Source organism: Pholcus phalangioides, unplaced genomic scaffold (genome assembly GCF_987345545.1).
Source record: "Pholcus phalangioides strain wild (caught in Gottingen) unplaced genomic scaffold, Ppha-v1.0 ptg000015l_1, whole genome shotgun sequence".
Classification (NCBI taxonomy): domain Eukaryota; kingdom Metazoa; phylum Arthropoda; class Arachnida; order Araneae; family Pholcidae; genus Pholcus; species Pholcus phalangioides.
The window spans coordinates 59628741-59641911 of NW_028301608.1; the positions used below are offsets into that span (position 1 = coordinate 59628741).

Here is a 13171-nt window from a genome sequence, read left to right on the forward strand (position 1 = left end):
ACACGGAAACTGTATAAAAGTTAATTTTTATATTTTAACAACTATACAACCCCTTGTAGCATGAGTGACACATATCTGAGTACTACGCGTTATTTGGAAACTTTTTCTGACTGAAAGTATGCCTCTAGGGTATAGTTTCCCGTGTCCCATCCCCCCCTTCTTCAGAAATTTTTTCTCCCATCGACCCTCAACGCAATTTAACCCACATAATCCATAGGATCCCATGTTAAACCCGTAGCCTCTACCACCCCCTGGAACATTCCATCCCCCCCCCCCAGAGGGCGTTAACGCCCACGTTGGGAATCATTGCTCTAGGGTCTAGGATCAACGTTCACCAGTAAAATGAAATACGTCCTGTTCGCCCCCCCCCCACGCCCTCCGTATCTCCGCCATGATAATTAGTAAATTTGATAAATACTTGAAATTTATCATCATCTGTGATTATGCATAATTCCCCCGGTGTGTAATTGGTGAATTTGATAAATATGGAAAAAATTCCAAATGAGATCAGCATGTGTGATGAATATAGTCGACCCCGGTATAATAAATTTTACGAACGTACACCAATATAATGATACAATACACGTATGAATTATCATGTATGCTTGGGTACTATGCATAATCACAGGTAAAAGTGATCAATTTAGGGAAATTTATTAAACTTACCAAAATGCTTGGTAAGTATGCATAATAACCAGATTTTTATCACACATTTACAGTTACATATACATCCCATAAATATGTACATCATGCAATTTACAGGATTGTTGGCATCCAGTTGGTATGTGCAGCAGTACACGCTTTTCACAATCTTAATCCTGATGATAATTTGATTTACTTTTGGACAGGCCCATCATTTGAAGGGGGTCAGCCCCACCCCTTGGGCTTTAAAAAATACAATAGAAATGTACAAACAACGTGAAATATATATATACATATATTGAGTATATGTTCTTTGCCCCCCCCCCCCAACCCTGGGAAGATTTGACAGGTCTGCTCTTCGACAGAAGAAAATGTATCCAGCACCAGTTTTGGCAACCAAAGAAGGCTTGCTAAAACTATTCAACATTCAAGTTGTAGGCAATCAAAAAAGCCGCTACAAATCTGTGAACTGGAAAAAAAATCAGCCATTTGCCATTCACATTTAGACAGACAAATGTAATGAAAACATATAAAAGTTTATTGTACATAACAAAGCATACAACATTTTAACATATCTAAAAAAATATGGCAACTATGATTCAGTATAATATCAGTGTAAAAATATAACGAATTGACTGGTTAACATGCAAATAGAAATTCATAAACTGGCTGCGTGTATTTGAGCAATTATGAGCAAAAATGATATCGCCAAAGCCCGAAATTGACCACTTTGCAAACTTGCCAGCCCAGTTGACCAAGCCAATGTCAGAATTTTGGGCTTTGGCTGGCTCCAATACATACTGATCCCTATGATTCAGTGTCATGTCCATGTTGGCACATTTTTTTGTGTGATAATTATGGCTATTTCTAATTATGGTTAGCTATGGCAAAAGATTAAAGGAATCAGAAAATTGATATTTCAGGGATCAATATGTAAGAGTCAGCTTGAGTCCAGAAAAAGGCGGAAATTCTGAAACTGGCTGGGTCAACTGTGAAAACTGGCCGATTTCTGGCTTTGGCAGTATAATATAGGCTTACAAGTATGAAGAATACAGATAAATATTTTTCTATAAATTTCAGTATTTTTATTTCAAATTTTCTTTTTTTTTCACTGTTTGAAGCAGGATTTCTGTAATCAAGGTACACACCAAGTTGCAAATTCTGCTATTTTTCACACTACCCATAATTCCTCCGGAATTCTATAGCTATGGAAACACTAGAAGGTCACAGAATAACGATATTAACTACATTAATGATTTTTTTTATGACGCCACATACCGAAACAAATTATGGTATTAGTTAGATACCATTACATTCACTTAATTTATATAGTACTTATATTTAGTAGTATTTATTATATTTAATAGTATTATATTTATATAACTGGTACACCTCTAGGATCAACAGTTTGAAAGTAAAATGTGGCATGGGGAATTAAGTAATCACCCTGTATATAGCCACACATTGGCAATGAAAAAACTTCGCCAACTTGGTATAAACCCTAATTACAGAAATCTTGGCCTTTTTGGCTCGTGAAAAAAATTCAAATAGATTAGTTTTTATCTATTGCGACAACACCAAATGTACGCATTCTCAAACATTTTCAACCATGGTGACACGGTCATGGTCTTTTTCCACTCTTCTGGCATCCATGCCCACTGCCAAGGCATAGTGCACCGCTCGGGATGTGGCATCATGGCAAGGTGACGACCATCTTCTGAACAAACCGCTGCGATGCCCCCCACGCTACCGTTTGGATTGAATGGATATTCCACCGTCGGAATCCCACTATCATTAACATACAACAGTGGGGTGAGGTTCTGGGACTGGACGTCCAGTAGCAGTTTGTCACTCTTGAAATGAAAACGTCCCTCACCATGAGCGATCCAAACACCCAACACTGAGCCAACCATATTTCTCAACATGATCGAGGGTGAATCTGGAACTTTAACTGTCACAAATCTGGATTCGAATCGCTCAGACAGGTTAGCATCGAGCATGACACCAGGCTTTCTGTCACCAGCAGCTCCTATTTCTGGAACGACCCATCCTAGATAAGCCATAAGTTGACAGCCGTTGCACACTCCCAGACTGAAAGTGTCTGGGCGGTCTCTGAACGCAGAAAACTCTGCTTCGAGCTTCGAATGGAAGAGCAGTCCAGCAGCCCAGCCTTTGGCAGATCCAAGCACATCTGCATAACTGAAACCTCCAGGGAACACTACACCTCTGAATTTCTCCAACGACATTCGACCCATTAGCAAATCTGACATCGTGAAATCCCACACTTCGAAACCAGCCATGAAGAAAGATGCCATCATCTCACGGTCTCCATTTATACCTTCCTCTCTGATGATGGCGACTCGAGGCCCAGACACATTAAACGTGCTTCTAGGTGAGCTAAGTTCACACATATCGAATGATACATTATAAGGAGGTGTACTCCTCAGTGATAATCCCATCTTCTCCTGCACAACGCACTCGCTACTTGTCTGTCTCATCTCTAACTGAAAGCTGGTCTCTTCCCACAAATCTCTCAAAACAGTCATAGGCTCATTCAAGACCTCCTCCCCGTTAAAGCAAACACTGATCATCGCATTTACTCCATAACCTGATGTACAGCCGATGTACTGGGATTCAACGCCTTTGATTTTATAGGCATTTAAGACATGATTCACGTTGGATTCAGAGACTTCTAAAATCCATCCGACTTCTTCGGCAAAGAGGGTATTTATGAGTGAATGAGAGCTTTTGAAATTGACGATTAGACCACAGTTCCCAGCGAACGCCATTTCTAGGAGACACGTGATGAGTCCACCATCACTAATGTCATGGCCAGCAGTGATTTTACCTTCGCTGATCAAGTCTTGAGTGATCTGGAACGTATCTCGGAGAAGATAAGGATTCTCCATGTCTGGTGCTTTATCACCCAGTTGTTTGAAGCATTGAGCAAAAGCTGTGCCACCCAACCTCGCTTTGCCAGAGGAAACATCCACATATATTAAAGCCCCTTTTTCATTCGGACATTTTAGGTCTGGAGTAACGGTACAACGGACATCTGGACATGGGGCATACGCTGAAATGACTAGAGTCCCAGGAGCTTTGACGGTCTCGCTTTCGACTCTCGCAGCCATACTTAAAGAATCCTTCCCACCATCAATAGCAATACCCAGTTTCTTCATGGCTTCGCACATGGCTCTGCACGCATCGAGAAGTGCAGCACCTTCTCCGGGAAGCTTTGCGGCCCACATCCAGTTGCCACTGCACTTGACATCTTGAAGGCTAGATATTCTGGCAAACATCAAGTTCGTGACCGCTTCTGCAACTGACATCCTGGCACCAGCTGCAGGATTTATCAACCCTTTTATAGGTTGCTCACCGATGGATGTTGCACTGCCCACAACATCGAAATATGTCAATGCAATAACAGCAACATCAGCTAAGGGTGTGTGCAATGGACCAACACACTGCTGTTGAGCGATCAAACCAGTAACGCTCCTGTCAACCTTATTAGTCAGATAGCGTTTGCTCGCTACAGATGGCAAGCGCAAGACTCTGTCGAGGGCCAACTGAACAGTAAGGTTGTCTGGCAATACAAGAGGCTGCAATATTGCCACTCGTCGTTTCAAGTTAAAAACTTTCCTTGGCATGGAACCTAGGACATGTTCCAATTCAAGATCAACAGGATGGCGCTTCGATTTGTCACCTGTGTCTTCGGAAAGGATGATTTTACCATCTCCAGTGACTTCACCAACGAAATCGATTGGACATTTTTCTCTTTCACCAATTTGTTCCAAGATACGTTTATGCTTAGGACGTATCAATATTGCATCACTTTCTTGGTATTCAGCACCCCACAGTTCTAAGATGTTTATGGTTGGATCCCCCAACTGAAACTTCGATGCATGTATGACTGCTCCAGCAGGTTCAACAATTTCTTTCAAAACATTCCCATTTCCACCAGCACCCTGGTCATGAATGCTGCAAATTATGTTTCGCTCTCCCCGTTCAATGCAAGCACGGATCACTCTATTCAGTTTTTGCTCCATTTCCGCATCCCCTCGTTGCACAGCACCAAAATCCAACTCTTCCTTCTGATCACCCTGCACATGAACAGAGGATGCTGCACCTCCACCGACGCCTATCCTGTAAACCGGACCTCCGATTTTAACGACCAACATACCTGGTTCTGGTGCATCTTTTGTTGTTTGGTCATGATCAATACTGCCGATACCGCCAGTGAACATGATAGGCTTTATCCATTCCTGCCGCTGGCCATCTGGAAGGATCATACCAAAAGAACGTGCGAAACCAGAAATAATCGGCTCACCAAATTTGTTGCCATAATCTGATGCTCCATTACTCGCTTCAACAGCAACTTCTAATGGCAGAGCAAAATTTGATGGGTACTCAAAAGATTTGTCTTCCCATGGAAGATCGTAACCTGGAATGTTGAGATTTCCAAAACTGTAGGCAGCTGTTCCAGCTATAACATGAGCGCCTCGTCCAGCTGCGTGCACATCCCGGATTCTTCCACCAGTACCAGTTGTTGCACCACTAAACGGAGCAACACCAGTCGGAAAGTTATGCGTTTCGGCTGTGAAGATGATGTGACGCATCTCATGTCTCGTTTTGAAGTAACTCGGTTCATCAGAGTCAACAGGAGCGAACATCAATGCCTCAAAACCCTGAATGGCACTGCTATTGTCTGAAAACTTTATCACATTGTTTGAGTTGGAATAATTTTGAGTCTTGATTATCATATCGAATAATGATTCCCTTATTTCGGTGCTATCCACGACCAAAGTTCCCTTGAAAAACCAATGCCTACTATGCTCACTGTTTGACTGAGCTAGATCAAAACATTCAACGGATGTAGGATTCCTCTTAAGGACTTCACGAAACAGATTTGTGTAAAAATTCAAGTCCCAATCATCGAACGCTAATCCCAATTTCTGACTTACTTGGCACAAAGCTTCCTTACCGTGCTTCAAGATATCTACCTCGTACCACGGTTCGGAATGGGGACTGATCTCAAAGCTTTCAATCGGAGCAACATACCTAGTTTCGGTCATCCGATCATGGAGCAAGTCAACGAGTGTGCTTTCTTCTTCCTTGGAGATGTCTTTCGCCAAGGTTACCAGATAACGCACAGAACGCTCGATCCTGGTGATTGGTAGGTCGATGGAGTTGGTGATGGAGACAGCATTTGTGGAGAAAGCCGTAGAAAAGTTCAGCCTGGGTCCGATCTCGATCAAGACTTTCTGAACTTTTACTTTGGGATCCAGGCTGCTCTCTTCGGACAGTGTGACCCCGAAGGATGACAGCACCCACACCAGCTTGTCCTTCTCTTGGGTGCTCAGATCCCTGTCCTTGACATCGACGTAATAGCAATATTCGGAGTCGATGGACACCACGTGCATCGGATCGTCGACTTTGGAGTTCAGCAACTCGCATTTCTCCAGCAGTTTACGCTGACTTAGAGCGGGAGTTTGAAAAAACCTGAGGACAGGCATGTCTCTTAGACAACGACAGCCCGATTTTTGACAACTTTTTTTAACACTCTAAAAAATTGTACACGCAGGCACTTACTTACGTGAGGAAATGTTCCAGAGATTATGATTATATGTCTTATCGTTGGCTCTATTTGACATTTGAGGAGTAGCTACCCAGTGATAAGCGGTTATCAGCATCTGGAATTAGCAAGCATCTCTCTTAACGCAATAATCGAGGTCAAAGGTTGGTGGTGGTCATATTTTATGCATCACAATCACGTCACGACGATCTTGTTGCTACACGACTTCGTCTTTGTTTTCATAAGGAAAACCACGTGCTATTTCAGTTCTTTCCCTTCACCCTTCCGAGGTTCTTACTAGATTCCGCCTCGATTCCACACACTTTATCACCTTCAAACTGAAGAATTTGAAAATTGATGAAATAAATGCTCCTCAAACCAACGTACAATTTCGAAGAATTTATTAAATATAGATACCCATAAATTTCGAAATCATCGACTCAGGTCCACTTTGTGACTAGTAAACTACGGTCATCTTTTGCTAACCAGGACTGTAGTTTCGAATGCAACACGTCATTGTGGTGTTTGGCTGAATTTGGTTTTCTGTGGTTCCCAAGTTCAAGGCGCGAATGCGAGCTACTACTACTAAACCAGACATGCACTTTGTCCATATTCCTCTGTGGAATTTAAAATTCCCCTTTTCAAAAAGTCTTGCGACAGGACTAAAAACGATACAAATATTCAATCACTGCACTTCATTTCTGAAATATAGATGGCAGCGCAGAAAAATCAGTCACGACACTGAATGCAGTACGTACTCGGACTGTTAAGTACACAAACTTTCGCTTTTGCACTTCCGGCACTACTCACTAGGCATTAAATTGCCCATTGCGATAGATCTGAATTGCCCCAAGTAGTCGCCTGACGTCAAATATGACGTAAAAATTTGGTCGTTTTCTCTGAATGACGTCAGTCAAAAAAATAATCACGTAGTTTCAAAGTCATGTAATGACCACGAACAATAAAGGTCAGGAAATGACGTGCTCCTTGATGACCTTAATGAAATATCAGGTCATTTCATGACCTTCATTAGCCATGAAATGACGTGATATTAAATGGCGTTAATGATTTTGCGTCATAAAAATCACGAATTTCTTTCGAATTGAAAAATTCTGTTCCGGTTGAAAATATCAAAATTATCCAAAATGTTTGTTAAGGAACCTTCAGAAGGTGTTTCAAAATTACCCTAGGCCTATTCGTTACTGGTTGTCACAAGATAATTAAAGTAACTTTTGGTTGCGATTTTGTTTGAATGGAAATGTAAAACTTTTCAATGAATAATTGTTCATATGAATTTGTCAACACATTAAATTATATCATGCATTGCATCCATATCATGATTTTTACGGAAGATCAGAGAATCTGAAATCTGTCAACAATTGAAAAAGATGCAATAAATTCTTTGTCGTGTACATTGAACTAAAAAAAAATGAATTTTTTAAATTTTTTTCTTTCGATAGTTATGAATAACGCAAATAATTATATTACTATATTTTTGAAGGATAAAAAAAATAAAAGAAAACGAAAAAATAACTGCCATCGGCTAAACTTAGCAAGAGATTACTTAACGGTAATTGTAACTAATCAAAACTTTAAAGTCTTCATAAAATAACTCTGAATGGCTACTGCTACGATAGTGCGAGCGGTAGAGACATGGTGTGATTAGAGACAATCCTCGAGTGGACCTACGCCAGTCCAGACTTCAAAAAAACGTTTTTATTGACGTCAGGTGACAACTTGGGAAAGGAAAGAAAGGAACACAAAGGAAGTTTGTGTACCCACCAGCTGATTAGAACCGCTGCAGGGGATTGTCCGTTGCAGCTAGTGTATACGCGTCTTTAAGCAAGAACTGAGTGCAAAAAAAATGATGCAGGATCCCCCCCACCCCGTTGGTGACCCCTTATTTAAACTGTAGGGGCAGAATCAGGATATTGAGAGAGGGAAACACTAGGTTTTTCGGAGCTGGATGGTCACACGGAATCTCTTTATAGAAATTTTGAGTTAGTAATCTTTAAAAAACATTTTAAACTAATTTTTTTTCACAAAAAATATTAGAAAATAATATTAATTTTTGATTGACTTTTCGCATTGGCATTCGCTCTCCTGTTTTCCAGAGGCAAACTTTTTACAAAAATAATTTTTTTCAGGGAGCGAAGATAACAACTCTGATCATGAAGCCAGCCATCGTCTGTGTTGCACAGTTCAATGGCGATGTACTTTGTGTGTCCCTCAACGTGTTTCGTAAGTGATTATTAAGAAAAAGATAGAATCGGAGGAAGTCGGAATTGAAGTTTCGTAAAATGACGGACGCCGGTTTTTTTCGCGTGAGTACTGTTGGAATCAAAGCTTTTGTCGTTACTCGTTCAAATGCATGAATTTGTCTTGAGTGAGGGAAAATGGCTAACTGAACAAAACATATTTTAGCATGAACAATTTTCGCATTGAAATATTTGAATTCGCTCGTAACAGTGTTAAATAAGGGATGTTAAAAGATATTCCACGACACACAAGAGAAAAAGAGAATTTTAAATGTTTCCCCGCTTCCTTGACCGATCCCGAAGAACAGTAAAAACTCTTTTGCGGCAACCCGTGGGACAAGGAAAAAAAAAAATTCATCCGTTAAAGAGGGTTGACCACCAATCGTGGGTTTGAAATGCATAATTTCAAATGTATGAGGTAAATTATTTTGCCGTAAAGGAGGGGTGACTGCATCTTAGAGGTGTACCTTAAGATTGGTTTTTGTAGGAAAGAGGGGGTGCTGTGGCACACTTGACGAATCACAGTGCAGGACCTTAGCCAGAAATTTCGTTTACGGGAAAAAAAAGTGATAGAACAATATATTTGGCCATCTACTTCCTTTTTTTTCTGTCATTTTCTCGCATTCGGAGGGGGAAACCAGACCCCCCCCCCAAGTACCCCCCTTCTCCCATCGCTACTGCCTTGTCACAGTGCCGCTGTGGTGGTCGAGTGGTCATAGTGACGGACTCTCATCGCTGGGACCCGGGTTCGAGCCCCACCGTTGCCATAGTGGTGGTCGGCTGAAGTTGGTTTTCTGTGGTTCCCAACTTCGAGGCACAAATGCGAGCCGATCTCCCCATTAAAAAGTCTCGCCACAGAGAGCAACAGGCCTACAAACAGTACAAATATTCAGTCACTCACTTCACTTCTGAGATATAAATGGCAGCACTGGAAAATCATACACAACACTAGATACGCAGTAAGACTGTTAGGTACACACACTTACACTTCCGGCACAACTCACTAGGTAGTAAATTGCCCATGGCAATAGACCAGAGTTGTGCTCGGTTTGAAAAAAAAAAAGCCTTGTCACAGTGTAAAGGTTGATATGATAAGGGATTACATCATTAAGATATGGCCACATGCATTTCCAACCTAGCGTCTGCAGTCAAATATTTGCTTCCAAGTTTGCCTTCTCCAGTTACAATGAAGTGACATAGGCTGGTTCAATGTTGTTACACACCTACATTCAGACCACATTTACTGTATGAATTTGCTTCATTCCCAAAAAGGGAACAGCTTAGGTATAAGGGACAGGTTGGCGATTTTCGGCGACTTTTTTTTCCGGCGCCAAATATGTCAGACGGCTCGAGAAAAAGCCACCAGACACTACGTGCGCCAGAAAAAAAAAGTCGCCAGCATAGAAAACAGTAAAAACAAATGGCATAAACAAAAATAAGCTGTGGAGTGTTTAAAAAATAAAACTGGATAAAAAAAAATGAATCGTGGTTTAAATGAACCCCTTATAAATAATCAACGGTCCTACATGTTGTATAAATAAAAATATAAATAAAAATAAAAATTCTATTTATTATAAATTAAAATCCGGACTCTCTTTCCCAGAATCCGGGTTCTTATAAATAATCAACGGTATAAAATAAATAAGTAAAATAAAAAGGATGCAGGGGCATCCTGCATGTAGAAAAGAATAAATATTGGAAAATATTAAAGGTACAACCTGAGGGAAAAGATATCCAAAATGATTCCAATTAATCCGACACACACACTACATCATATATACGGAAGGAAGAGAAAATATGAAGAACTATCCCAACGGTTTTTCAAAACGCCGCGGCTATTAAGTGACGTCATTTGAAAGAAAAAAATAGAGAGGATAGAATGAGAAAAAGAGAAAACCAGTTTGAAAATAGCAGTAAAACCCGTTTGAAAGACGCGCTAGGACGCTAAGAACACGGAAAAACAACAGCCAGCGCCACCGACTGGCAGAATTCTACGAACATTCTGGAACAACGACAACCCAGAAGAACAACAACAAACCAGAGCACGGCAACGATGGAAACTTATCGCCAGTAAAAAGTCGCCAATTTGGCGTGTCCCTTATACCAAAGCTGTTCCAAAAAAGTGTGTAAAAGCTCTACCTTGAATATTCAGTTTTGTCATGCAACTGCATTGTGGATATGAGTTTCCCATCTCGAAAATTTGGGTTTGGGACGTGTTAATGTGTGGTGGTGGACAGCTAAATATGATTTTCTGAGGTTTTCCCGGCTTTGAATAGGCTATACTTTTAAGCTGTGTTGCCTGTAAAAACAGCACTTGGGCTATGCGGTCACTCAGGGTGCCGCTCTGGGAGAGGTGTGAAATTTGAGATGGTAGGGCAAAACATTTTGATTGAAAAAAATCGATAGAAAATGTTATCCTCCTTCAGGAGGGGCACATCTGAAATGAAGAGGGCAGTATATATATATATATATATGTTTAAGAATTGCTAGGATAGGGAAAAAGCGAAAGGAGGTGGGAAGGAAAGATGTAAAAAAATTGGTTCTGCCTCCAATCAACCCTGCTACAGCGATCAGCAGACCTACAACATAAACATGCATTTAATTGTAAATCCACAAATGAGCAATTTGGAAGGTAGATAGCAGCACCTACTGAATACAATGCTGGACATACCAACACACCGTTAGGTTCCGCCAACACAAATGTGACATAGCTTCCACATTCAGGTGTGAAGCATGTGGCAGTTAAATGGAAGACGAGTTGAGGACCTACAGGAAAAAGAAAGAAAATCATTGTCACTAGAAATGCTGCATGACAGTCGAGTGGTTAGGGAACTAGCTTCTCACTGTTCAAGTCTGGGTTCGAATCCCGGTTTGGGCATGGATGTCTACTAACACCAACAAATTCCCTGGACGGATCATACTGATCCCTTCCAGATACGTGAAGATCACACTATTTATTAAATTTAAAAAAAAATCGCTGCAAGGATTTACATAATCAGAATTATTTGCTCTAAGGCAGAGGATATGTATACGGAGCAGAGTTGGACGTTTATTTGTTGTACGGCGAAAGACTTGCACTGACGTTACGCACCTTTGCTGTGTATCACTTAGAGATGTGTAACATCGGACGTTTATTTGATGTATGGCAGATTTGTTTCACTCTGGCACTGGCTTGCCAACTTTGAGCCGTGAATTCGAGCCAATCTCCCATTAAAAAGGCTTGCCACAGAGAGCAAGAGGCCTACAACGATACAATTACAAACAAATTTTTACTCTTTATATAATTGAGCAAAAATTTGTTTGTAATTCTATCGTTGTCAGTCTCTTGCTCTCTGTCCCAATTTTTCAGTCACTAATTCCAGGGACAAAAATTGGGACAATTATTCAGTCATTACATTTCACTAGAGATGTGAGGTGAGAATATTCTCGGAGAACATTCTCCTGGATGTAAAAAATGAATAATCGAGAATATTCATTTTTATTTTAAATAATTTAATTTTGTTTTACTAATTATGTGTATATTGTGAAATATAAATCAGTTTTTATTGCCTGAAACATTTACAGCAAAACAATTTGTGGTATCACCCCCAATGAAAACTTTTAGTTCGAGAATATTCTCATGGTTATGATCAGAGGTTTTAAAAGTTTGGTTATAAAGATTTTAGAAACCTTTAGATTAAAACCTTGGAAAATTATTTTGAAATTAGATAAATTTTCAGAAATAAGTTCACAACAAAAGAAATTAAATCAAAGTTGATTGATAAAGGAAGCTATTCTTGTATATTCACCTTCATTCTAAGAAGATAACAGAACTGTTGCTTTCTTCAATGCACATACACTTAAATTCTGTATCACTCGCATTTCTTTAAAAGTTGTGCAGTTCAGCCATGTTGGTTTAATTTTCTTGCTTTCAAACTTTAGTATTGTGGTCTACAAACTTCCCATCTTGATGGAAAGAAAGACTGGGACAGAGAATATTCTTGAAAATAATTTCTTTCCAAGGGCTACTATTATAAATTACTAGAGAATATTCTTATTGAAAATAATTATTCTGAGATTATTTATTATAATACAAGTTATTACATATATTCTTGATACTCTGGAAAGATTTCGGTAACTGAAGAATATTCTCATCGAGGAGAATATTCTCTGGAAGGACTATTATTAATAACTTCAGAATAATTCTTATTTTCTATAAGAATATTCCTCAGTAATTTATGAAAGTAGTCCTTCCAGAGAATATTCTCAAGGATATTATATTATAAACAACAGGAGAATATTCTCATCAAGAACCTATAAGAATATTCTCAAGTTATTTATAATAGCCGTAGCAGAGAATATTCTCCTTGATGAGAATATTATCTGCTACGACTATTATAAATATATATTATAAATTATAAATATATTGTCCTTGATGAGAATTTTATCCAAAAGATTATTCACAAGAATTTTACATCTCTACACTGGTGTGTCTACAACAAACTCAGGGGTGGGAACTCTGCGCCAATTGCGCCGCACTGCGCCAAAACTAATATCTTGCGCCATCCTGCTCCAATAGCGTATTTTCGCATTTTTCTGCGCCAAATAGCGAATTTCGCTTCAGTATGCCCGGAATTTCGGAAAGGACGCCAAAAAATTTTTGTTCCTGCTAGCCACGAAACGTTTCTTTACGAGAAAGAGCGTGTTTTATTCCACTATA

General features: G+C 39.8%; 2 protein-coding genes across 8 annotated transcripts in view; one reads left to right on the forward strand and one right to left on the reverse strand.

The window, feature by feature from the left end:
* Positions 1–1162: 1162 nt before the first annotated feature.
* Pfas (phosphoribosylformylglycinamidine synthase) lies at positions 1163–6454 on the reverse strand. The gene has a single exon (XM_089243901.1). The coding sequence runs from the start codon at positions 6153–6155 to the stop codon at positions 2202–2204; it is 3954 nt and encodes a 1317-aa protein (XP_089100027.1). The 5' UTR covers positions 6156–6454; the 3' UTR covers positions 1163–2201.
* Positions 6455–8370: 1916 nt separating this feature from the next.
* LOC149076331 (uncharacterized) overlaps positions 8371–13171 on the forward strand; it is a 33361-nt gene continuing 28560 nt past the window's right edge. For all 7 annotated transcript variants that reach the window (XM_089243902.1, XM_089243903.1, XM_089243904.1 and 4 more), the window contains exon 1: positions 8371–8538. In XM_089243902.1, the coding sequence (XP_089100028.1) occupies positions 8515–8538 (24 nt within the window). In that variant the 5' untranslated portion in view covers positions 8371–8514. The remainder of the gene's footprint in view (positions 8539–13171) is intronic.